Source organism: Natator depressus, chromosome 14 (assembly GCF_965152275.1).
Source record: "Natator depressus isolate rNatDep1 chromosome 14, rNatDep2.hap1, whole genome shotgun sequence".
Taxonomy (NCBI): domain Eukaryota; kingdom Metazoa; phylum Chordata; order Testudines; family Cheloniidae; genus Natator; species Natator depressus.
The window spans coordinates 16375076-16400390 of record NC_134247.1 but is presented as its reverse complement, the minus strand read 5'-3'; the positions used below and the strand labels follow the sequence as shown (position 1 = coordinate 16400390).

Here is a 25315-nt window from a genome sequence, read left to right as displayed (position 1 = left end):
CCAGCATTTAGCATGCCCATATACATGTAAAATATTCTCTTTATCCATTGGAAGTAAAATTTCCAAGGTCTAGTGTAGCAGTTGCAATGGAAACAGAGTTTTGTGGTGCAGTTAGCATAACTTCCCGTATTCCTGAATGGGAAGAAGTGTCTCTTGAGAGATCTTTCAAAATAGATCTCCAGTGAGTGCTCTCTGTACATCTGACCTCAGAAAACAGGTGTGAAAACTCCATGGGCTCTTGAGGCAAGACGTAGCTAAAAGTGTCCAGTATAGCCAATTCAGCAGAATGGAGCTGGTTCTTTAACAGCAGACCACAAGCTTTCCTCTTCCCCAATGTTGTTTTAAGTCCTAGTTGCTATGTTGTAGAATGTTACAGCATTAGCGCTCAATCGGAGATGTGTGGATTTGATTGCATGAGGGGAACATCAAGGATGTTCAATATCTGTCCTCAAATGAGCCGTATGATCTCTTTAGGAATTTAGCTAGCCTGGCAGTATTTTGCAGTTGCAAACTCCGTCCCTACTTATTCTGATGTGTATTTTCTCCCAGCTTCCTCTCCAATGTCAGACCCACTGGTGGTGCGGTGAGAGAGACAGCTGGCCACTAACTTTATCACAAGTGGTATGACCTGTATGTGTAATAAAGGGGCGATTAAGGACACATTCCAGTACCTGGCAGTAAATGGGCACTGTTGCATTTCATTTTTACTCTGAGGGACACTCACTGACAAGTTTTCCTTTTGTTTACCCTCCGTTGCCTTTCTTTTACTGTCTTCCTAGAAGGTTGAAATGATTTGTTTCTACTGGTATTTCTTCTCTTCTCCCCCTCCCTCCCTTGGCAAATGTTTTCTGTCCTTTCACACTTTCCTTTCTGAATGAGCTAAGGATAATATGCTGTCTCACTTATTTCATGTGTGTGCTAATGTGTGATGTCTTACTGTGCCAGAACTGCTATCTTGCACACTGTCACCTCAGGTGCAGATCTGAGCATTTAACTACCTGCCATCACTCGACCCTTTCCAATATGTGGCTGGTCTTAATTTTTCATTGATGGTATGGTGTGGTTTAAAAAAAAAAATGCAACCAACACAAGTCATTTTCTTCTCTTCCAAGCCTTTCATACGGCTGTGTTTTGGATGGGATGGTGAACTGGACAAATGAAAGCTTCCCCATCCCAAACTTGGGCATTTCTCCGGCATGATATGTGCTGTGGGGACAACGATGGATGCACAGGAATGTGTTCATTGCAACAAAGGGTGCTTGACTCATCTAGCACTCAGGCCTCAATTAAGCTGTGATTGATCGTGTGCTAACGGGCACAGTGCTGGATTTCCAGTTCCATCCATTCATCACTGGCTCATGAGAAATTGATTTTAGAAGGGAACAGTGAAATCTTGACTCTCCATTTTCCTGTGACCTTCCCCTTTATCTTGAATAGAATAGAACAGGGCACAGTTCCACCTGACTGAGGCTGACCGTGTGGAGGCTTGGGGGAAATCTATAGTTAAAACCCTGTATTATCGCACAAGACACATGCTGGCTTGGTTTCACTTTGAAAATGAATCACTCGGCCCCATTCTAACCTGGTGGAATGAATCAGCAGGAAAAGTTGTAGCCAGCAGGTTCTGCTCCTCAAGGATTAGTGTCTCTGTAACTGTGCCTTAGTGGGTCACAACTGAGGATGCCAAATTCAGGACAAACTGCTAGAAATAGGACAAACACAACCCAAAACTGGTGGTTATTCTTTTCTAAAGTATACCAAAGCAGCCATAAAAGTAAAGTCCTGTTTCACCACACTGGCTAACAAGAAAACATAAAGGCAGTTTCTTCAGGCATTCCAGTTCTTATATCACCACCAAGAAAACTGGATTCAGGGATGAGTGGTTCTTTACAACTAGTTTCAGCAGGCTCTTCTGATCCCAAAGCACCAGCCACACACCCAGGTCAATATATAACTTAGCTCTTACCCAAAAATAATGCTGGTGCCAATCCTTTAGTATCTAAAATGTAAAGGTTTATTCATAAAAAGAAAGAGAAGCTACAGTTGAAATTGGTTAAAGGAATCAATTACATATAGTAATGGCAAAGTTCTTGGTTCAGGCTTGTAGCAGTGATGGAATAAACTGCTGGCTTAAGTCAAGTCTCTGGAATACATCCACAGCTTGGATGGGTCATTCAGTCCTTTGTTCAGAGCTTCAGTTTGTAGCAAAGTTCCTCCAGAGGTAAGAAGCAGGATTGAAGACAAAATGGAGGGGTTTCCAGGGCCTTTTGTAGCTTTTGCAATGTGGAGGGCATCCCATTGTTCTCACTGTGGAAAATTACAGCAACAAGATGGAGTTTGGGTCACGTGGGCAAGTCCTATGTCCATCATTTTGCCTGGTCACAGCAGGAAATTCCATTAAGTGTAGATGGGCGTCTCCCATGGTCCATTGTCAGTTAAATGTTCTTTTGATGGGCCACTCCATTTGAATAGTCCCTCCAAGATGTACTGGCTAGCTACCTTGTGGCATTACCCCAAGAGCAAACAGTTGAAATCCAAGTATAGAGCCAATACTTATAACTTCAAATACAAAAACGATACATGCGTACAGATAGCATAATCATGACTAGCAAATCGTAACCTTATCATAGACACCTCACTTGACAACCTTTGTACAATATTTGCTGCAGATATAGAACAGTGTTCGCAACAATGATCTATATGGTCATATTTTAATCAGATAACGTCACAGTCTCATAGTAAAATAAGTTAAGAACATCCAAGTAATTGGAGGGGAGGCACTGAGGAAGGGTGGCACAGATGGGGTGTCCTGGGGTGTAACCCCTGGATGTTCTCCAAAGTCACACTCTCTCCCATACAGTCACTTACAGCCCTGCTTCTGAGCACCTGTCCAAGGGGAGGGACAAGCTGAACTAAGCCACACAGTGATTTAAAACAAGATCTGTAGATGACAGAATATGAAGGTTCCGAAGGGGCCACCTTAAAGTCTCTTATCTGCTAAAGCAAGGGGGCTTGCCCAGTTGGAGACTTGGTCTCTCATAACCCTAGGCCAGTGTGGACTGGAAGCGCTATGGGGGATGCATATTCACTTTAGATTAGCAGGAGCTTCCTGCTGACTGACCCAAGAACCATGACTGACTCCGAAAGGAGTCTCCACCAGAGAGGGGCTTGGGAAGAGGGGAATGGAAAACTGGAGCAGATAAGTGTAATAGAGTGGGGAAACTGGGGGAACCTCCTGGCTTGTCCTTGGCTGGAATTGTGTATGGAGAAATCCCAATTGAAAATACAAATTAAAAATTGAACTTGTTTTGAAAACACTTGTTTCTGTAATCTCTCTGCATCCAATGAAGCAGCAGCTTTTTGCCTCATCTCAGCAGAGCCGAGCAATAAGGTTGAGCCTACCTCTGTAACAAGCTCAGCACAAGACTGCTGCTAAGCAATCTCCACGCTTCATCTGCTGATCCTCTGTTCTTTCAATAGCAGTGTTAGTCATGAGACCCCTGGAAATAGGCAGGGAGCAGAGGCAGGGGACCAGGGCACATAGCCAGACACTGGCAGGCTTGCTGTATAATGCAGAGTCCCTGCTCTATACCACAGAGGCTGTCTTTCCTGTTCAGTATTTTAATGTGATGTGCCTTGGAAAGCTTTGGTCAGTGAGTGGGAAATGGACATGGTATGAGACAGACTAAACCAGCAGAGAATTCTCTGAACTACTTATGACTTGATTATTTTTTGGTGGTTGGCGGATAAATGCAAGTGCAGTGAAGGCATTTCTATGTCACCTATTGATAAGATGTTGAGTGTACTATTGTGCCTTTTCCATTAGAAATGAAGGACGGGGGAGGGGGACCCCGAGATCATTTGGTAGAAATTGCAGCCTCTAGAACATAATGCTTTGTTGGCTCCTAGAACTCTCCTAGCACTTGCTATCTGATGCACAAAAATCATATCTCCTGAGATGAGTGAAATTCTGAAATGTTCATCATAAACCAACATTTTCAGGTTCTTTTACCTGGAATTACGAAGTAAAAACTAGAAATAAAAGTATTAAATGATAAGGAACAATATTATGGGGTTTATCAAATCTAAGACCATTCTGGTGCAGAGCAGAGGCAAGTAGTCGCATGCAAAGTAATGAGCCACTGCAGTTGAGTTCTTAAAGGTGAGACTTGCTGTCCAGGTCTTGTTTGTCCTGTGGCTTGAAGTAAGCTAGCAGCTGCTGTCTGGGAAAATAGTTGAGCACGGCTCTGGCAAAGCTATGCTTAAGTCTTTGAATGCAATTGTTGACAGCAGGGTTTCCCTGTCTATGGTAGTCAGGGTTTTTTGTTTCAGAGCTGTGCTATTCCAATCAAACTACAGAGCCCTACATTACTGAGTAATGCTGGCACCATTATGCTAGGGAGAAGAGCAGAGATGTGCTGTTGCCAACACACATTATAGGGGTGGGGGTAAATGAGCTTCCCTCCCTTGATCCCCCTCTTCTTGGCTGTCTGGAGGAGAACAGATGAATGATTTCTCTCCCTGCATCTCACTGCCTCAAGCCCTGTATTCTGCCTAGGAAGGATGAAGGGAATCCAGACAGCTCTGGTTCATTTGCTGAGCAATCTATTCAAATAATATCCTGGACAGTCCCCGTCTGTATTTGTGAAGGTCCTTCCTATGACTGGCTGTCCCTGAGAGCAGGCAGAGTGAATTGAGCACCAAAAAACGTGTGGATTTTTAGAAAGCTGCATGTGGCTCTAGATGCAAGGCTTGAGTAAATAAATCTGTTAAAAAGGACAGAATGTTTATGTGGAATGAGCTAGCTCATTCAGTACTTGTACAGTGTCAGCTCTTCAAAGTGTGCGTTCTCTTGTTTCCATTAATAGTAGACCTTGATGTTTGAGATCAGGACAGCTACTGAAGCCAATGAGAGCAATGCATTCTCCACGCCGACCCTTGGTCCGGTTTTGTAATGGACTATGGTCATGAACATAAAACTATTGATTGTGTCAGGAGGGCAGAGTAGCTGCCAGAGTCTGCTGCCAGAATGTTTGGGTTAGCTTCTCTTCCTTGGAGAGCTAAACCGTATGTGTGTGTTCGTGAAATGTGTACGTGTTACTGTAGAACCCTTTCTAAAGGCTGACGTCTAAAGCTCAGCTTTTTTTTTAACTGAAGATTTGATCATTGGTCCCCACTAAAAAGTGAGCGAGGGTAGATAATGTTTTTTGTTTGGACCAACGAGTAAGGTGTTTGGCTTGAAATCTTGTGACTTAATACATTTGGTCCAGTGAAAGATGCCAGCTTCTCTACTGCACTGGCTGCCAGCTGTAGGGTGAAGAAAAATAGGTAAAGTGTGTTGAATAGGAAACTCTCAGAGTAAAAAGGCAACAAACTGTTTTATAGCTTCTTGGCATCTGGCACTCATGCTCTGCCCTCTGTTTGGAGCTTTACCTGTGGGAGGAAATCCTCTGGAGTCGCAGTGAATTGTTCCGTTGAGCGTGACAGTAACAGGACACCATTTATCTGGGAGCCAAGCTACAGGGGACTCAAGTGCTAAACTGGTGAACAAGCAGCAGCTGTTTTACGTTGCCAGCTGAACGAGCTGTCTCCTTACACAAGCAGAGGCAGAAATTCATAGGTTGCTGCAGCAACAGCCTGTTAAAATGATCACTGGGAAGAAGGGGTTTTTTAACTTAACCCCCCCACCCCCCGCACCCAATCCTTGATTTCAGACTGCTTTACATTTCTGGGTGCAGTGATCCTTCCAGAACAGGGTTATTGGGGGAAGTTTGCACTGCTTCTGTCAGTGCTGTCTGCTCTGAGGATAAATAGAGGGTTTCACCCATCCAGGGCTGTCAGTTCTGCACCTTTCACCTGCGTGCAGTTGACCTATCACTTGAGAATTTTCCCCAGTTACTGACCCTTTTCCCCCACCCCCTCTCTCTTTGCATTTTCAGGACAGCCAGTGCGGGACTGTAATCGATGTAAACATAGAGTGTGCTGTGAAGCTGGTAGGAACCAACTGTATCCTCTATCCTGTCAACAGCAAAGACCTACAGCATATCTGGGTGAGAATACAGCCACAATCCTTCTCCTCTCTTCCCAGGGGAGCTAGGGGTTTGGTACCTCGCAGGGATGGTGGTGTACCCCAGGCAAGCAGCGCCCCTTGCAAGATGGACACTTCAGTGTTTTGTTGTACACCTGTGACTTGGCTTTATTCTAAATCTACCAGAAATGTCCTTACTGCCGGAGGAAAGTGTAGCATCCAACCCCTTCCCTCCTGTGTTTCTGATCACACTGCTAGATCCCATTAGACTGAGAAGACTGTCAGTATTGAATGGTCTGAGACGCTTCTGCGTTGTGATTAGCTGATGGGATCACCTGACCCTGGCAGTCCCATGACAATGACACAGTCCTAAGCTGCAACACATAGTTACTATATCAACAGGTTACAGAAATGTTTAAAAGCAAATCTTTTTTTTTTTTTTTTTTTTGGTCCATCTGAAGCAGACTGAGTCATACCTGGTTTTCCCTGCATACCTGGTTTTGAGTGGGTGGGTGATTGCAAAGCGATAAATTGAAGGCGAAGATTTTCCCTGTTTGTTTCCTTCATTGAGTTGAGAAAATAGACTGGAAACAAGCGTCTTTCCCTCCTTTCCCCCACCCCTCCATAAATGGCTGTAGTGTGAAGCCTTTCTAAAGTGATGAGGAATGTTGCAACCATTCTGCAGAGATATGTATTTGTGGGTGGCAGCTACAGGGAGGTTTTCCTGCAAAAGGACATAAGCGTCTCTTCTAGGGTTGGAATAACTGCCCATGAAGGTGAAACTGATCATACTCTGCACTGCTTTACCCAATGTATGCAGGTGCTGCACAAGATTTCCTTTGCACAGCTCTGGCCAGTCCACCTTATAAATAATGTGCAAAGCAATTTACAGATAGATTAAGACCGTTTTCTCTGTTTACGGTCCAAGAAAAAGTCAAGAAAGAGACCAAGCTGTTTTCATTACCTAGAGAATGTAGGTATCGATCGGGCCAATTTTTGCATGCAAAGCATGCACTTCTACAGTATATCTCAATTCCAACTTGCAGCAGCCCTGCTGTTTCAGTCCTGGGCCATTTTGAGCAGAAGAGATTGCTGGGCAGTCTGCATTGTGTGTTGTTTACATGCTATTTCAAGGAATTAGGTTGCATTTTACAGTTGGTTTGTTTTTTCCTTAGCCATTTATGTACGGCGACTACATAGCCTTTGACTGTTGGCTAGGGAAGGTCTATGACTTAAAGAACCAAGTCATCCTGAAGCTCTCCAATGGAGCCAGGTACGTTTCTGAAACAGAACATCCCCTTTACCTTTGGGCGTGGTAACTGTAGTCTTTTTTAAAAGTACTCTAAGCATGCGTGGCATCTCACTCGTGCAGCCATTACTCTGGTGACAGCAGGTCTTGTGCTCACATTATTTTCAGCCACAGGTGATAACACATTTTGGGCAAGAAGGGGTGTAAAAGTATATATTGGATAGTTGGCAGCTCTGTTACCCCTTAGATGAAGCAAAGCTAATCCCTGACAGTATGATTATGATCCAGAAATCACATAGTCCAGAAGAGGTTTGCGAGGTTGGTAGTTAAAAAAAACTCTTTTAAACTGAGCACATTTCGACATTTGAGTCTTTGAGAGACAATAAACAGGGAACCCCGCAGCCCCAATTTTGAGCCTCTTTTTCAGAGTAAAAGCAAATCATTCTGGAGATATTACAGATCACGTAATCTGTAAAAAGCACCATCTTTTGCATAGCGTCTTCCTGTCAGTGAATTATTGGAAACGCCACCTTAGGTCTCATTTCAGAAAAGAGGTATGCCAAACCGTTTTAGCTTTCTGGAGCCTGGGTTCTAGCACTGCTCTGAAACAGCTGTGAGTTGTGTGTTCAGGTTACTAGAAGGCAAAAGACCTCCACCCAACAGCCCACTTCCCTCATAGATTTCATGTGCTCAGTTATGCTTTTTAAAGTGGAGTAGTGTTTACCCAGTTCTTAACTAAAACCAGGGGACTCGCTTTACCCTGGAAAGGACCAGCAGTGTGCTGCAAACACACACACAGGTGTTTCATAGAGTTTAAATCCAGAAAGGAACCTTTAGATAATCTAGTCCAGCGGTAGGCAACCTTTCAGAAGTGGTATGCTGAGTCTTCATTTATTCACTCTAATTTAAGGTTTCGCGTGCCAGTAATACATTTTAACGGTTTTAGAAGGTCTCTTTCTATAAGTCTATAATATATAACTAAACTATTGTATGTAAAGTAAATAAGGTTTTTAATGTTTAAGAAGCTTCATTTAAAATTAAAATGCAGAGCCCCCCCGGACTGGTGGCCAGGACCCGGGCAGTGTGAGTGCCACTGAAAAATCAGCTCACGTGCCGCCTTTGGCACGTGTGCCATAGATTGCCTACCCCTGATCTAGTCTGAACTTCAGTATAACACAAGTCATTAACTTTCACCCAGATACCCTTATGTTAAACTCAAAGACTTGAGTTAAACATTCTAAACTGTGAGCCACAGGCAGAGGACGGGAGAAACCAAGATGCCACCAATTCCTGAGGCCCCTGCAGTGGCAGAGATGCCCAGATGATAGATCTATGTGGTGCTGTTGAGGTGGCTGATCTCACCATTGCATGGTCTGTCTCCCAACTCTTCTCTTTGTTTTTCCAGGTGTTCTATGAGCACAGAAGATGGAGCAAAGCTCTATGATGTCTGCCCTCATGTCAGTGACTCAGTAAGTTTCTGGTCCTCTGCAGAATTTCTTTTAGAATCCGCCCAGAACTGGTCTTTTTTTTTTTTATATAGGTTTCTGCAGGAAGAAAATGTGGCTTTGCCCAATAACTTAAATATCACATTGCTGAAAATGTTTTGCCAGATTATTTTTTTTCACATGGAGGGAGCACTTGAGGAGGACACCAATTTAAAAGCACATTACCGTCTGTTAGTAGTCATACTTGTTAGTGTTACAAGTAGCATGTGACAAGTATCGGGGGGTAGCTGTGTTAGTCTGTATCCACAAAAACAACGAGGAATCCAGTGGCACTTTAAAGACTAACAGATTTATTTGGGCATAAGCTTTTGTGGATAAAAAACCCACTTCAGATGCATGGAGTATAAAAAAAAAAAAAAAATAGCAGCATGCGAGATCACTAACTGAAAGAAGGTAGTGGACAATACCTTTTCAAGTGTCTTACACAAAGTACAGTTGGTTTCACTGATCCTCGTTATAGTCACCCTGCTTGAAAAGACACTAATGAACATCAACAGAGGATGGAAGAACCCTTCTAAAAATGTTTGTTTGGAATAACAAAAAAGCATGCCATTTTAAGGGTGCTCTGTCAGAAATCAGAATGTTTCAAAATTAATTTTTAATAATAAAATTGATGGTATGCCTCTCTAATCCTGACCTGCATCAGCTTTTGCTATTTTAGTGGACACTGCTATTCTTGCTGAATTGTCCCAGACTGTGCACTCTGGAGAGTTGTCTACTAATAACCAGGCTGAGAACACAAAATCCACTGTGTGATAGATTTAAACCTTCAGAAGCTGTGCAGTAATTGGCTTTTCCTCTTAGATCCTGTCATTCAATACTATTCTAAAGTTTCTTTATTGATGGGTATGGCTGTAGGAATTGCCTACAGTGTAAAGGCTCTTTATTTTGTTGATACAATTGGCCTCATCCTATGGAAATTCTGCCAGCATCCTAGAGTTAGGCAAAATCCTAGTGATCTGCCACCAGATTCCTTAAAGAATGTGATGTCTCTGCTGACGATCAAAACGATGTGGTGTCTTTTCCTGCAGGATTTCATTGTCCATGGATTGAGGAGAGTCTCAACCTAATTGCTGTCCAATATCTCTAACATCTGATCCCAAAGTGTAAATTGCTTTTCAATGCAGAACAAGTTCAGCCTCTTTACTGTATCGTGGCCTACATTTTTCAGAGGTGACTGGTGATTTTGGGTGCCCGACTTGAGATGCCCTTTAAAGGGGCAGGATTTCCAGAGCGTGGCTTTTTGTACTTTCTTAGAATTAGGCCTCTGAAGTTCAAGGTGTGTCCAGCTGAGGCATTCAATCACAAGTCGCTTTTGAAAACGTCTCTCCTTTTGTTCTTTCTCATTACCGTTAAGTTAGTGCTCAGTACTCCTATATGTATTCTTGGCACTTATGATTTATATCCTACAGCACTAATCTTATGTACCCTTGACAAACTGCAAGATTTTAAATGATGATCAGTACAAAAATTTGAACACATGAATCAGATTGCTATCTAAAACCCCTGAGCCATGCCTCATCCCCAGCTCGGTGTCACCCCAATTGTCATGAACAAAGGTTGCCCAGAAGGTAAATGGTTAGTTCCTAGAGCTTTATTTACAAAAATCTATGGGTATTAGGTAAATCTGCCTAACAGGGCCTTCAGGTACATGTGCAATATTACTCTCATTTTGCAACTGGGGAAACAGAGGAAGAGAAGTTCAGTGACTTGCCAGAAGCCATTAATGTCCTTGTGAGAGCAGGTATAAGAAATCGGGGGTTCCTGTTGTCCACCCCAGTGCTTAGACCACACTATTTGTTACTAAAAACATTTGCATGAAATCAAGATAATTGTTCTTTGCAATTACCTCTGCCTCTTCCCCACTAAATTGAAATCCCTTGTTTGTGAATGTGTGATATTCAATGTGTTGCTATAGAAACTGATGTGATGACTTCAGCAAAGGAATGATGCATAGAAGCAAGGGAACTTGCAAACAGGTCTCTTCGCTTAAAGATATCCTTAGTGATCAAGAACGAGGGAAGAGAAATGCAGAAATCCCATGTCATCACAACAGAATGTTTTCAGGCATTAGCTGCTCTCTGACACACAGTACCCTTATGCTGCTGTTTTCTTTCAGGGCCTTTTCTTTGATGACTCATACGGCTTTTATCCTGGGCAAGTCCTCATTGGTCCCTCAAAAGTCTTCTCCAGTGTGCAGTGGCTTTCAGGTGTGAAGCCTGTCTTGAGCACAAAGAGCAAGTTCAGAGTGGTGGTGGAAGAGGTTAGTGAGCAGACACATGGCTACTTACTATGGGAACAGGGACAATCTTCCTGAAAGAACTGGAACCCCCTGAGACAGTTGTTGTATTTGAGCACTATAGAAGCATGATGAATGCAATTAACTCTTAACCAGTGCGGAAGCACAATTAGAAGCCGATCACAGCTGTTTTTCTTAAAAATCCAGGGGCTAGGTCCAGCCATCTAGAAGTGAAAACCATTTTCCATGTTGAGAATCCATAAGCTTTGGAATCTGATTCAGTAAAGTTCCCAGAAAAAGTGATGGTCTCCTTCCCCTTCCTCTCCTTCATTTTTCAGGTACAAGTGGTGGAACTAAAGGTTACTTGGATCACTAAAAGTTTCTGTCCTGGAGGTACTGACAGTGTAAGTCCCCCACCTTCGGTAATCACGCAGGAGAACTTGTCCAGGTGAGATCTGCTTAAAGTACCCATGTCCCCCACCATCCTAAGGTGCCAGGGCAGTCAGTGGATAACATGCCCTTCTTCCAGCAAATAGACATAAGAAATCCAACTTTGTCATCATCACCCTACGTAGGGAGCTTTACTCCAGCCATTTCCTGTCTCCCAGCCTCAGGGAGCATCATCTGACTGGCTAGTGGAGGTTTTTAGTTTAATGGTAGAAAGGCTGGCATCACAAGCTCTCCTCCAATAAAAGTGCTCCCCAGCTGAACAGCAGGGAGAAAGCATCCAAATTCCTCTTCCCCTTCTGTCCCTCATTTAGCTGCAGTGGACTGAACCTTTGAATCCTACAGCTCCAAGCTCTATTTCAGAAGTGGGAGGGGAAGGCAGCTAACATTGCTTGGCCAGCCAAGGAGCAGTGCCAGTGTTGCGGAGCATCTGATGCCCCTTGCAGGCCACAGGATATGCATGTTAGCCATAAGGTGCTCTGTTGAAGTGAAGAAAGAGGGTAGGTGAGTTTTGGAACTCTGTAGGAGAACAGAGCAGTGCAATCCCATCTGAAGGTAGCTTCAGGAGCAGGAGTTCTCAGCCTATGGAAAGAAAAAGCAAAATTTTTAATTTTCTCTGGAAGGTTGACAAGAGTAACTAGGCCTTGTATGTGGAGGAGGTGGCTACTCTTCTCCTCCAGTTCCCAGGTGGCCTGGAAATACTCTATAGCTCTTCCCTTACATCTCTGTGTGTGTATGAGAGAGACTAACCTAAAGAATTCTAGTCTCCTGGGAAACGTTAGTTGTAATGCAAAATTGGTCCCATTTTAATTAGTGCCACCCACATGGATCTCACATACATCAGCATATGTACAGGACTGGTGTGCATCAGCATATGCACCCGCTAACTATGTGGAGGTACTACTCATCGCTAGGGTGTTCATTATCTCTTGCTCTGAGGCTGACTGGGGAGGTGACGGTTTTCATCTTCTCACTCTTAACAGAGTAAAGCGTCTGGGGTGCTTCGACCATGCACAGAGGCAGCTCGGGGAAAGATGCCTCTACGTATTTCCTGCCAAAGTGGAACCTGCAAAAATCACTTGTGAATGCCCAGAGAGAAACTGTGTTCTGGGGGAAGGATCAGTCGCCAAGAAGGTGTGTTCCCAGGAAAGTGATGGGCTAGCTTAGCTGGGAGTGTGAGAGGTGGGCACTTGGACGACTTGTATTTCAAACACATCTGCTTGAGTGGTTGGGATTCATGTAGACTGAATTTTAAATGCTCCTTTTAAAACCTAAATCTTCCCATAAAAGTCATATGGTATATGAAATGTGACCCAGTAAAGTGTAACGGCTTGTTAGTGCTCACAGTCATGTCACCTTGTGCAATGATCCTGTCGCATAGAGCTGAGCAGGTTTTGGGCTGGATCAGTTACTGGGATGAGGCTCTCTGGGAACACCTACATGGTGCAGGAAGTGGGGTTAGCCATACAGTTGGTGGCATTCTTTTCTCTGCATCACTACAGAGCCAGTGCCATAGCAAAGTGCCAGCGGACAACTGTGGTGTTGGAGATTCCATCTTTTCAGCATAATAATGAAGTCCTGACCACTTGGGCCATTAAAGAACCCATATTTTTGCATAACTGTAGGGATGTTAAACTTGGTTTCCTAGCAGAGTCTTACTCTGTTCACTTAAATTTCCAGTACAGTAACACATTGGGGAAAGCATTCATTTCCTGTGCTGCACTGTCTTGTGTTGGCAAACTAAGTGCCATGTACCACCCAAGGGCAGCTGCATTTCAGCAGCAAGGAGATGAGCCACCTGTGTAGCATTGTACACTCCATTTAGTTAATTTTGTAAAGTGTCGGAGGATCTTTCATAATAAAAGGCACTATATAAACTGAATATAGTTTTATTAAAGAGCCCTCGGACCTGGATTTTCCACCTGGACTCTTGCACAGTCATGCCAAAAGTTAATTACACAGTGCCCTAGCCAACATCCCCTGCTCTTTGTAAAACCATTTATATTCTCCCTGGCTGCTGCCTGTGCTAGCATGGTAACTCCATGAGCAATAGCTCATTGCTTTCTAGAATGCTCTGAGATAGGTGGAGTGTGAAAAGGGCCAAAGAGGGTCACATTCTAGTCTGTACATCGTCCCTCCTATTGGCCATGTAACGTGTTTGCTGTGTGTCCAGGCACCCAGACTCCTGTTTATTTACTGGCCAGCATTGCTCTCTCCAGGTGAGGAGATTGCTGAAAAAGCAGATCGTGAAGATCATGTCATGCACCCCAGATTCTCAGGGTACCAATGAACCGCCCGATGGAGAGTCTACTGCATCTGCTGACCAAAAATCGGAAGAACTTAAAACCAGATCCAAATGTGAACTAGGGGACTCTGCCAATGGCACACTACACCTGGGGGAGTTAAAGGAGGAGCAGCCTGAAGAAATGGGAAAGGAGACTTCTTGCGCAGCAGCTGGGCGACAGCAGCAGCCACCTTTCCTGCTGAAAGATGATGGGTCACCTGACTACAGGCTCCAGTCAATGGAACAAGATGCTGATGATGAGGCAGCCGATGACACAGATGACACCAGCTCTGTGACCTCTTCGGCGAGCTCCACTGCCTCTTCCCAGAGTGGCAGCGGCATAGGGCGCAAGAAGAGCATTCCCCTCTCTATCAAAAACTTGAAGCGGAAGCATAAGAAGAAGAAGACTAAGATCTCCAGGGAGTTTAAACCAGGAGACAGGTAGGTTTTGATTTCTGTCCCCAGTCAATCACCTTGCTAAACCTTCCCTTCTCTGAATTCTCAAATGCAAACCCGAGTTCGGGTAAGCACAGAGATCAGGCTGAGTGTCCTTTTGCATGTCGCCTGAGAGCATGGCTCTGGAATAACGAACAGCTGTTACCTTCTAAGGGCTAAGGGCCCTTTGTGAAATGTGTTTGGTTTCAATCCCCCTGCTGAAGGAAAGGTGTCCACATCACATTAAATCGATATGGTCAGATTCCAGTAGTACCTAGAGGCCCCAACTGAGCGCAGGCCCCCGTAGTACCTGCTGCTCTGCGTGCAGAGAGGAAGAGGTGATACGGTTCCAAAGAGGTTTGTCTAAGTACAACATTAAATGATGCCCTTGTTGGCTGTTTAGCAAGGAGGGATGGAGATGGAGACTGAACTCTGTCCAGTCACTCTTAAATGATCCCTTTAGAACAGCACTGAGGTACATTGTCACGTACTATACCTGTGCCGCAGTCTCAGGACTGTTGAATTAGCATCTTTCACTAGTACCAAATTCATATAAAAAATTTAAAAAACCACAGCACAAGAGCACTGGGGAAATAAGTCTGTCAGCATCCAGGGAGTTAGCATAACCCATGCTTCAAGTGCCCCTTTATGGCAGTAAATGTAGATACTTAGATGAGAATCTTTTCAGAGAGGAGTAAGTGAGGATGAGGGAGATCCGGTAGCACAGAAGTAATGTGGGAAACAGTATACTTCAGTCACTGTTCATTCGATTATCTCCATTTGCTTCAGTATAAGTGGAGCACTGTTGCTCTGGAATACTTTCCCAAAGGCTGGGAGAAACGTCCAAAAGCATTGGAGCTCAGGGGAGCAGTGTTAAAGTGGGCAAGATGAAAGGCACCAAAAAGGAGTAGGATTTTGTGGAAACAGCATCAATTAGTATGTAGCCTCTATTTCCCTCACACACACACAACTTCTATCTTTCTAATGCAATTGAAGCGGGTCCCAGATGGGCAGCTTTGATAGCTGATTGCAGTTGACATGAAGAAGGCAGTGGACAGGGACCTGTTTTTACCTAAGCTGAGGACAGATGGCTCCATTGCAAGGCAAACATATAGAACATAGTCCCTAAGGCTCTTTGAAGACATGACATCGAGAGTGTAAAAAGTTACTTTTTGTAAACCCCAGATGGCACTTAAAGTGGTTATATGGCAGCTGGTCGTTAACCACCATGAAATGCCCTGGGTGCCTATTGCTTGAATAACCAGACAGAAAACTGATGAGACTTTGTAGGCACAACAGCTGAAATACTGTTGGAAAGGGTGAAGTGAACGGAACGTACATATTGAATTGGCTCGATGCAGCTGGAGGTACCAGATCTGATGGGTCAGCCACATGGGTGCTTCTAACTGCATGAAAGCAATGCAGCCTGTAACGTTAGCTTAGTTTGTTAAATGGAAATGTGGCGGCACCTGAAGCCCTGGTAAATTCTTTTGGGGGTGCCTCTAAGGGATTCCATTGCCACCTCCTTTCATTTCAAACAGCGATTGACTCACTTAAAGAGGTTAAAACTGTTTTCCCATTATAAACCTTCCTCTCGACACCGACACTCCAACTTCCCCATAAAGAAACAAGTCCCCCTGAAGTGTCACATGCCACATTCTCCTCCCATGGTAGAATTTTTCTGAGACGTTCTGCTGTTGACTCTCTAAAAAAAGGAAATCCTATTCTATGTATTTTCCCATTACAGCTTCCAATATCTCCATACTTTTATTGGCTTTAATAAGGAGAGATGTTCAAAAGCCATAAAGATGTATCTGAAAAATTGCATGTGATTGAGTGTACCGTGCACTGTGGGAGGCATGGATGGGGCTAACTAAGGGTTTGTTGGAATAGTGCTATAAAGAGGTATTGTACCGCTTCCCCTGTGGGGGAAGAAGAGGTACTTGCCCAGCCACGGGGTCCAGAAACAAGGAGAAACTGGGAAACTGCCCATCTTTCTATACTACTTGCAAGAGATTTTGTACGTTAAGGATGAATAAACCTAATCTCCTCAACAGTATAGATCCAGTAGCGTATTGCCATTACTGAACAAAATGGGGGCAGAGTTAAGGCTTGATGGGATGATTGAGTGATTCTAGGGCAATGAGAACTTGGCTGGATCCCTTAACTGTTCATTTTCAGACTCTCACTTGTGTTTGCCAGGAGAGGATTAACATGTAGAATTTTTGTGAAGTGTAACTTCTGGGGATGTTCACTGGATCCTATTGGAACTTGCTTTCATTCTTAATTCTTCTTCAACAAAGGTTTCAGTTAGGGAATATTAAATGTAAATGTCCAGTAGCTTGGTCACTAATTAAATTTTTTATTAAAGGTCTGAGTATAGCCCCTAGCAAAAATAGCTTGGCACCTTTGCTCCATAGATTCTGCTAACCTGATCCAAATCAGGAATGCTGTTCAGTGTGGTTCTTTGTATGGCAGTATGTGCACCCATGAGTGTATTTAGGATGGAAGAATCCCATGCACCGCTACAGACTAGGGACCGAGCGGCTAGGCAGCAGTTCTGCAAAAAAGGACTTAGGGGTTACATTAGACAAGAAGCTGGATATGAGTCAACAGTGTGCCCTTGTGGCCAAGAAGGCTAACAGCATTTTGGGTTGTATAAGTTGGGGCATTGCCAGGAGATCGAGGGATGTGATCGTTCCCCTCTATTTGACATTGGTGAGGCCTCATCTGGAGTACTGTGTCCAGTTTTGGGCCCCACACTACAAGAAGGATGTGGAAAAATTGGAAAGCATCCAGCAGAGGGCAACAAAAATGATTAGGGGGCTGGAGCACGTGACTTATGAGGAGAGGTTGAGGGAACTGGGATTGTTTAGTCTGCAGAAGAGAAGAATGAAGGGGGATTTGATAGCTGCTTTCAACTACCTGAAAGGGGGTTCCAAAGAGGATGGATCTAGACTGTTCTCAGTGGTAGCAGATGACAGAACAAGGAGTAATGGTCTCAAGTTGCAGTGTGGGAGGTTTTAGGTTGGATATTAAGAAAAACTTTCACTAGGAATGTGGTGAAACACTGGAATGCGTTACCTAGGGAGGTGGTGGAATCTCCTTCCTTTGAGGGTTTTAAGGTCAGGCTTGACAAAGCCCTGGCTGGGATGATTTAGTTGGGGATTGGTCCTGCTTTGAGCCGGGGGTTGGACAAGGTGACCTCCTGAGGTCCCTTCGAACCCTGATATTCTATGATTCGAGCTTATGAAAACTGTGGACTGTAGCAAATGCTTCTGGATTGGTGGTGGGAAGGGTACGTGTGATTAGGAGGTTTAAAAATGAAAGGGGCAGGAAGATGAGACCCTCGTGTCAAAAACAGGATTGTTCTATGCTTGGGTTTGTCTTTGTGCAGTAGAGGTGATCATATGTGAGAGTGGCCAGGAAGTAAAGTTTTTGTTGTCTTTAAACTGAACACCATTCTGCTTTTCAAAGGAAGAGGCAGTGTCGAACCTGTCTCCAAAGGGCTGAGATATAATATGCAGCTTTAGTCTTCCTTTTCATCCCCATGGCCCCAGCTTCAGAGATTTCTCAGAACTTTCAGCAGAGCTCCAGACAGAAGGCACTTCAAGACTTTGGAACCTAAGATTTTTTTTCCCTACTGAAGTCCCCCATCTCACCCCTCTTCCAGCCAGGTGCAGCTTCATGTGCTCTGGTATCCCTGTAAATTTGCTCCTGTGAGCGTGAAATGAGTGTGGCATTTACTTCCTGACATGTAACTTTTTTCCTTTGTAAGTCTATATTTCAGGAACTTTTACAATTCAGATCTGTGGTGACTGAAAATCTGCCCCATAGATGGTCCTACAGCAGAGGTGGGCAAACTACGGCCCGCGGGCCACATCCGGCCCGCAGGACCCTCCTGCCCAGCCCTTGAGCTCCTGGCCCAGGAGGCTAGTCCCTGTCCTCTCCCCCGCTGCCCCCTCTCCCCCGCAGCCTCACCTCGCTGCCGGCGCAATGCTGTGGGCAGCGGGGCTGTGAGCTCCTGGGGCAGCACAGCTGCAGAGCCCGGCCTGACCCTGTGCTCTGTGCTGCACCGTGACATGGCTGGCTCCAGCCAGGCTCCAGCCACTGGTGCTCCAGGCAGCACGGTAAGGGGGCAGGGAGCGAGGGGAGTTGGATTAGAGGGCAGGGGAGTTCGGGGAGGGGTGTGGACAGGGGTTGGGGCGGCCACAGGGTGGGGAACAGGGGGCTTGAATGGGGGTAGGAGTCCCAGGGGGGCAGTCAGGAAGGAAGGGGGGGTTGGATGGGGCGGTGGGGGGCAGCCAGGGGACCGGGAGAAGGGGTGAATGGGGCAGGGGTCCTGGGGGGGGGCAGTCAGGAGACAGGGAGAAGGGGGGGTGAATGGGGCAGTGGTCCCAGGGGGGGCAGTCAGGAAGAAGAGGGGGGGTTGGGGTGGGGTGGCGGGGGGCAGTCAGGGGACAGGGAGAAGGGGTGGTTGGACGTGGCAGGGGTCCCAGGGAGGGCAGCCAGGAAGGGGGGGGGGTTGGGGGGGGTGGCGGGGAGCAGTCAGGGAGAAGGGGTGGTTGGATGGGGCAGGGGTCCGGGGGGGGGGGCAAATCAGGAATGAGAGGAGGGGTTGAATGGGGTGGTGGGGGGCAGTTGGGGTGGGAGTTCCGGGGGCAGTCAGGAGACAGGGAAGGGGGGGGTGGATGGGGTGGGAGTTCCGGGGGGGCAGGGTTTGGATGGGGCAAGGGTCCCGGGGGGGGCAATCACAAATGAGAGGAGGGGTTGAATGGGGTGGCAGAGGGCAGTCGGGGGGAGGGGGCAGGGGGGCGTCAAGCTGGGGTGGGTGGGAATCCGGGGCAGGGGCCAGGCCACACCTGGCTGTTTGGGGAGGCCCTCCATACAATTTCCGAAACCTGATGCAGCCCTCAGGGCAAAATGTTTGCCCGCCCCTGGCCCACAGGCATATCTGAACCCATTCAGCCTGAGTATTGGTTCCTGACCTTAAAATCCCATCTCTTGACTTACTACTGCCAGGTGTGAAACATGGGTACCCTTGTGAACTTAGAGTGCTTGGCAGCCCAGATTTTCCTACCGTTGCTCTGTGCACTTAGCTTTGGCTTCTTGTGTTGGGGCAAGCCCCAAAATGGGTGAAGTCAGTTGGCAGAGGGGTCTGCTTATTTTCTTCTGCTCTCCACAGGTGGCAGCTTCATTAAAGCTCTCTCTCTTACGTTCAGAGTTGCTGTAGAAGTGGTGACCACGATGACTTCGGCTGATGTGATGTGGCAGGATGGCACTGTGGAGACCAATATTCGCTCCAACGAGTTGTTTCCAGTCCATCATCTGGACAACAATGAGTTTTGCCCTGGGGACTTCGTGGTGGACAAAAGAGGTACTGGGTGAAAAATATGCTCTGGGGGGAAAAGCAAATAATCATTTTTGTTACAAGGAATAAGAGCTTTGCAATTGTCTATTTTGGTTTGTCTATTTGGTTTGGTGCATATGATGATGCAGGCGCCTGAGCAGTTAAAATCAATAACACTTTCATATCTGAAAAGCACTTTCAGAGTAGATTGATGAGTCTAGCCTCACAAGCCCTTCGGGAGGTGGGCAGAGTAGTGTCCATGTTCTACAGTCTGGGATGCTGAGGCACAGAGCTTAAGTGACCTGCCCAAGGTCACACACTGAGTCAGTGATAGAGGTGGGAATAGAACCCAAATCTCCAGACTCCCCAGCCTGTACTTTTGCCAGGAGACCAACCTTTGCACTCCAGTGCTATCCTTTTGCTTTTTGTTTTCTAATATAAAATCAGTTATTGCACCCCTTCTATTTAAGTGCAAATGTGTAGTAAGAAACAAGCACTTAAATATGGCTCTGGTAACTCTACGTATACATGGTTTGTAGGCTTTAAAGAGCTTTTATTATATAGGGCTGAACCTGTGTGAAATAGTTGGGGATGAATTGGATTTGCCAACCTTCTGTTAGCACACAACCAACCTCCTCTTTCCCTGGGAATCTTAAAGGATCTCTCTTGATCTGAGGACACCCTTTTTACTTGCCTGCCCCAGCACCAGAGCGATGAAAGGAATGAATCGCACACAGTTTAGCTTTACCTGGATGCCATTCCCAACAAGATTCTCACACTACTATATTTATCTAAAAAGTTTTCTGTGATTAAAAGTGGCCTTTTTCTTCCCCTTTCCTGACAAGAAACAAATCACTCCAAAAGTATGTGAGTGTCTCACTTCTGACTTTCCCAAGGCTTAGGAGCTAAGTAACGGTTCTAAGAGACCCAACTCTCTGCAGGAGTTTAGTGCTCATGAATGTGAAGGACGAATGGCACTTGGCCTAGCTTTAAACTACTGCATGCATCTCCCTCTTCCCTAGCAGCAGTTCAAGGCCTCATCTAATCTTAATTCTTCAGACAGTGATGCGCACAGTATGGCAGAGCACAGCCTCAGAGTTTTTTAAAAAAAAATTAAAACAAACAAAAAAAACTTCGCCCTCTTCCCCCATAGGTAGGAGTAAATTGTTCTAATTGTAGGGCTTTTGTTTGGGGGCAAGGGATTGTTTCTGATTGTTGTGTTTATAATATATATAGTTGGAAAGCTAAGTCGGAGATGAGTGTTGTGCCAGTGGTCATTGTTAGAGCCCTGCGTGGATACTAACTTTGAATTGGCAGCCGATCCGTGATCTGCAAAAATGGTCCATGGATATAAAGCTGATTTCCGCAGATCTGTAGGCTCTAGTCATTGTTATCTCATCAGGGAGCCCGTTCCTTGGGCTGAAAGATGCTGTGGCCTTATGGGTTAGGCATTGCTTGTGGAAGCAAGAGATGGAGGCTTAGACTTTCAAAGTTGCATAGGGGAAACGAGTATCTAGAGCTCATTAATGTCTAGTAAATTGTCAGGCCCAGGTTCTAGTTTTGTCTGACAAATTTTTAGGAATTCCTGCCTCCTCCTTCACGTCCCTTCCCTGCCAAACGCCGTCCAGAAAACCCTACAACCTGTTGCAGGCAAAGCTCTTTATAACCTGGAAAGAGAGAGGAATCAAACTCCTTAAAGCCCACTGGGGACGTTTATTGCCAGTCAGTTTTACATGGAAGGCACTGATGACAGATGCAGTCCAAGTCCAGCTTCTGTGAAAGGGTGTTCCCTGCACACAGGTCTCCCTTTATTGACTGACAGTTTCATTGTTCCAGTGGAATGTAGCCGTTGTGGGAAATCATGATCATGGAGGAAGAGACGCCTTGTAGCTACGGCCCATCCCAGGCAGCCCTCTTGGCCCATCAGTACCCACACTTGAAGTGGACTCTTTGCCTCTTCATTGAATAGTGTAGAGAGCAGAAGAGCATCAAGGTGAAGTGGCCACTGATCTGGCACTGCAACTCCCTAAAGACAAGTGTGCCCACCTGGGACAAGTGTACCCTAAAGACAAGTGTGCCCACCTCTCTACCCACCCTCTGGCTAGATGGCCCTTTAAAGTTACACGACTCTTTCCTTACTTGCTCAGAACACCCCAGCTCCGTTGTTGCTTTCATCCTGGCATTGCACACAGGTGAAGGATGGGTTCACAATTTGACAGTTGGCAACTCTAGCTGCCATGTAACAAGATCCATTCTCCTGATTTCCCTGTCTCGGGTGGAGCTGCTGGGCTGTAATGCCTTGCAGTGAAGCCAGAGATGACTTCCCCTGGTGCTGCTGCCAGAAAGATCAAACAAAGCTTGTTGATCAGACTAAAGAGATGAGAACAGTCACTGTTGGTCCAGCTTTTGACTTGGATATTTTCCTCCCTTCCACCCTGACCAAAAGCTCAGACCTCCCAGGACCCTGCTGTGTACGGAGTGGTGCAGTCAGGCGACCACATCGGCCGCACCTGTGTGGTAAAATGGTTCAAGCTGAAGGCCAGCGGAGACGATGTTGAGGTAGGTGAAGCAGCCTGCTCCTCCTAGTTGGGGCTGTCCGAGAGGAGTGAAGTACACAATAGCGCTTACTCTGTATGCTTCCACCCTGAAATAAGTCACCTTTGGGATTAGCGGAGTGGGGCATGTTACTGCTCTGGTGTCAAGGCTGGTTATGGCGACATTTTTCTCTGTGGCTATGTCTACTCTGCACGCCTCTTGAGGCAGCGCAAAGTGTACGTGTAGCTACACGCAGCCGTGAAAAGCAGGCCACGTCCACGCTGGGGGTGTCACTACGCGTGTCAGTGAAAGGCTCTGGCAGAGGGGAAAGGCTTCAGCAGTTCCCCCCACAGGGAGCTGGCAGAGCCCTGACCTGCAACTGGGGGAGGCTCCAGCAGTGGGGAGGCAGTGGGACACTACATGGCTGAAAATAGCAGCATAGGCAGGAAGGTAGGGCTTGGGTGAGCAGAGAGCCATATAGGGTATGTGCTCAGTGCATACCCGCTCCCTTCAGGTGTGTCTGTGTTCTGCTCGCCTGAGCTGTGACTCGCTGTCCACGCTGCTAGTGTATACTCTACACACCACCACCAAAAGAAGCACGCAGTGTAGACGTAGCCTGTGTTTCTGCAGGTGGTGACCTGGCACAGAGCAGGCATGTTCGAAGATTTGCACACCCCATCATCCTGGAGCAGCTGGGGTTTTTTTCCCTTCAGTTATCTATGAATTTCTGCCTTTGGCCAGGAGAGGGGCTGGTGCTGGAACAAACAACCACAGTTGATTTCTCAAAGCTTTGGTGCTGGGCCTCTGACTTTTTCCACCTCTACTAGTTGGCAGAGAAGCCCATCGCTCAGTGGTCGTCCGAAACACCATGAGAGCGCTCTTGACCCTTCACTCTCATTTACAGACCACATCTTCCTCCCCCACCAAGTCCAGCAGCTCGGAGTATTTCATCTTGCCGGCTCCTGTTAGGCTGTGGGCAAGTTGGAGGAGTGCTGCCATGGCCCCTCTAGACCTGGCTCATTCTTCCTTTGTCCCCCCCGCAGGGTGGTGCATGTGGTATAAGTGACCAGGGCTAGTTCAGGCTTAGAACAAAATCTCAGGCTGTGTCTATGCAACATCACTTACAGCGGCGCAACTGCACCGCTGTAGTGCTTCTGGTGAAGGTGCTTTAAGCTGATGGGAGAGAGCTCTAGGGGCGGCTTAATATCTCCTGCCTCCATGAGTGGCGGTAGCTGGGTTGGTGGGAGAAGCTCTGGGAGAAGCACTCTCCACACCTGCGCTTATGTCGGTATAACTTACTTTGCTCAGGTATAGCTTACGTGACTTAGTCACACCCTGAACGACAGAAGTTATACCAAAGTCATTTGTAGTGTAGACATAACCCAGGCTGCCTCAGAGACGCATCCCTATGTCTAATACTAATTCCTAATGCCAGTAAATAGAGATGCTTTTCTCAAAGCGAAAGCAAAGGTGATCCGCTTTGGCGGGGGGGATGCTGTTTCCTATTAAGTCATGAGCCTTTTATCCAACCCTCCTACCAGCTGTGCTGGTTCGGAGATCATGGAACCTGTATCCAAAATAAATCCTGTCTCTGGCTCTGCTCAGCTCACCTTCTAGCTGTTTTTGAGAGAGCTGGATGTTCACAGGGGGTGTACCGTGGTTCCCATTGGCTCATGATTCATGTAGTGTAAAACCTAAGAGAAAAGGTGAGGATGAACTGGATGAAAAGACAGGATGCCAATTTACCCCTTACACCTTTTCTGAGGTGACACATGTAATATCAAATAGCAGATCAGAGCGCAGCAGCAGGCACCAGCTGTATTAGCAGCGCATGGTCACAAGACGTCAAGTGGCCACAGGTGCTGGGAACCAAACTGCAGATGCAGGAAGCATTTTAAGTGTCCAAGGCAGAGTCTAGAAATCAGTTCAGTAGTTTGGAGCTAACCTGTGCACGTGTGTGTTCTCTCCAATGCCAGCTGATGGGGGAGGAGGAGGATGTGAGTGTGTATGATATTGCTGATCACCCCGACTTCCGCTTCCGAACCACCGACATTGTGATTCGCATTGGCAATGCCGAGGAGGGAGCGTTGGCCAAGGAAGATGAGGTGAGTCTCAGCCATGCTCATGTTGCCCGAAGCAGCCTGCAGTCATTTTACCTGGGATTTCCTAAGGGTCCTAAGAGAATTGGATTCCCCAAGTCCCATTTGGGTACCTAGTCCCCACAATCTTCTTTGAAAATCCCAGCCTCTCGTGTTGCCTGATACTACTGTATTTTCTGCCCCCGGCTTAGCCTGAAAGGTCCCATGTGTACAAGACACTTGTCCACCCTGGACAGAGTCAAAGGGCACTGGAATGAAGATACAAACCTGGAGGCCTAAGTAGGCACCATCTCAGATTTTAACCGAGGTCACTCTGAAATCCTCTTTGCCAGTGTGAAAAGGGATTAAACCTGCCCTGAAAGTTGAAGCAACTAGAACCAAAAATGGAGAATGAAATTTGTTTGCCTTAATTTAAATCCAACAAGTATCTGTGTAGGGATTCCAAGTCGGGTTTTCAGTATAACTTCTAAGATGGAAAGTCCAGGGCAGCCCCAAACAGAGGGAGATTGAAGATCAGTTTATGTCTATAGCTAATGACGTTTGTTTTGCTTTGAGAAATAGGGCTGTTGTTGTTATAAACTGGATTTACATGCTTAAATTGGATTAAGGAGTCAGGAGAGGTCTGAGGGGGACCTCCCTTTTGGAAAGAATGCGAGCTGTTCACCGGTAGTGGACCTCCTTAAGGCTGCAGGACTTGCAGACCCTAGAAGTGACTCTTGCGCTAACAGAGGTCTGCAGGGTAGAAGTGGAAGACGTCTCAGCTCTCTGATAGGCCAAGTAGCAGTAGCATGTCTAAGCTCCAGCAGCATGAAATACACGCCTAAAGCTGCTCACCTGACCTGTGTAAATTTTATTCCAGTTTAAGAAGCTATTTATTCTGAATGCACTAAACGTGGGGTTTAAAAAGGCAAATGCGGCATGTTTGGCGTTTCAGCCTCAGAGCTTGAAGGCCAGCCTGAGCTGCAACTTCAAAGCACTGTTCCCGCAGCTGTTTTTAGAGCACTAATGTGAGCCTCTCTACCCCGATTGTGTCAGCCTAGGCATGCCCTTCATATCCATGCCCTAGCTCTCACGGAAGTGCTGGGCTCCGGGAACAAACTGCAAAATCTGTAGGTCTTCCTTCAACTGAGCTGGCTCAAAATCA

The 25315-nt window shown here is 46.2% G+C and overlaps 1 protein-coding gene across 1 annotated transcript in view; it reads left to right on the top strand.

Annotated features, from left to right (window-relative positions):
* Window positions 1–25315, top strand: part of UBE2O (ubiquitin conjugating enzyme E2 O) — a 92147-nt gene that overhangs the window by 54342 nt on the left and 12490 nt on the right. The window contains exons 3-12 of the mRNA XM_074971878.1: window positions 5940–6050; window positions 7204–7301; window positions 8683–8746; window positions 10902–11045; window positions 11360–11469; window positions 12452–12602; window positions 13688–14193; window positions 19410–19564; window positions 21984–22096; window positions 24049–24177. Of these exons, the coding sequence (XP_074827979.1) occupies window positions 5940–6050; window positions 7204–7301; window positions 8683–8746; window positions 10902–11045; window positions 11360–11469; window positions 12452–12602; window positions 13688–14193; window positions 19410–19564; window positions 21984–22096; window positions 24049–24177 (1581 nt within the window). The remainder of the gene's footprint in view (window positions 1–5939; window positions 6051–7203; window positions 7302–8682; window positions 8747–10901; window positions 11046–11359; window positions 11470–12451; window positions 12603–13687; window positions 14194–19409; window positions 19565–21983; window positions 22097–24048; window positions 24178–25315) is intronic.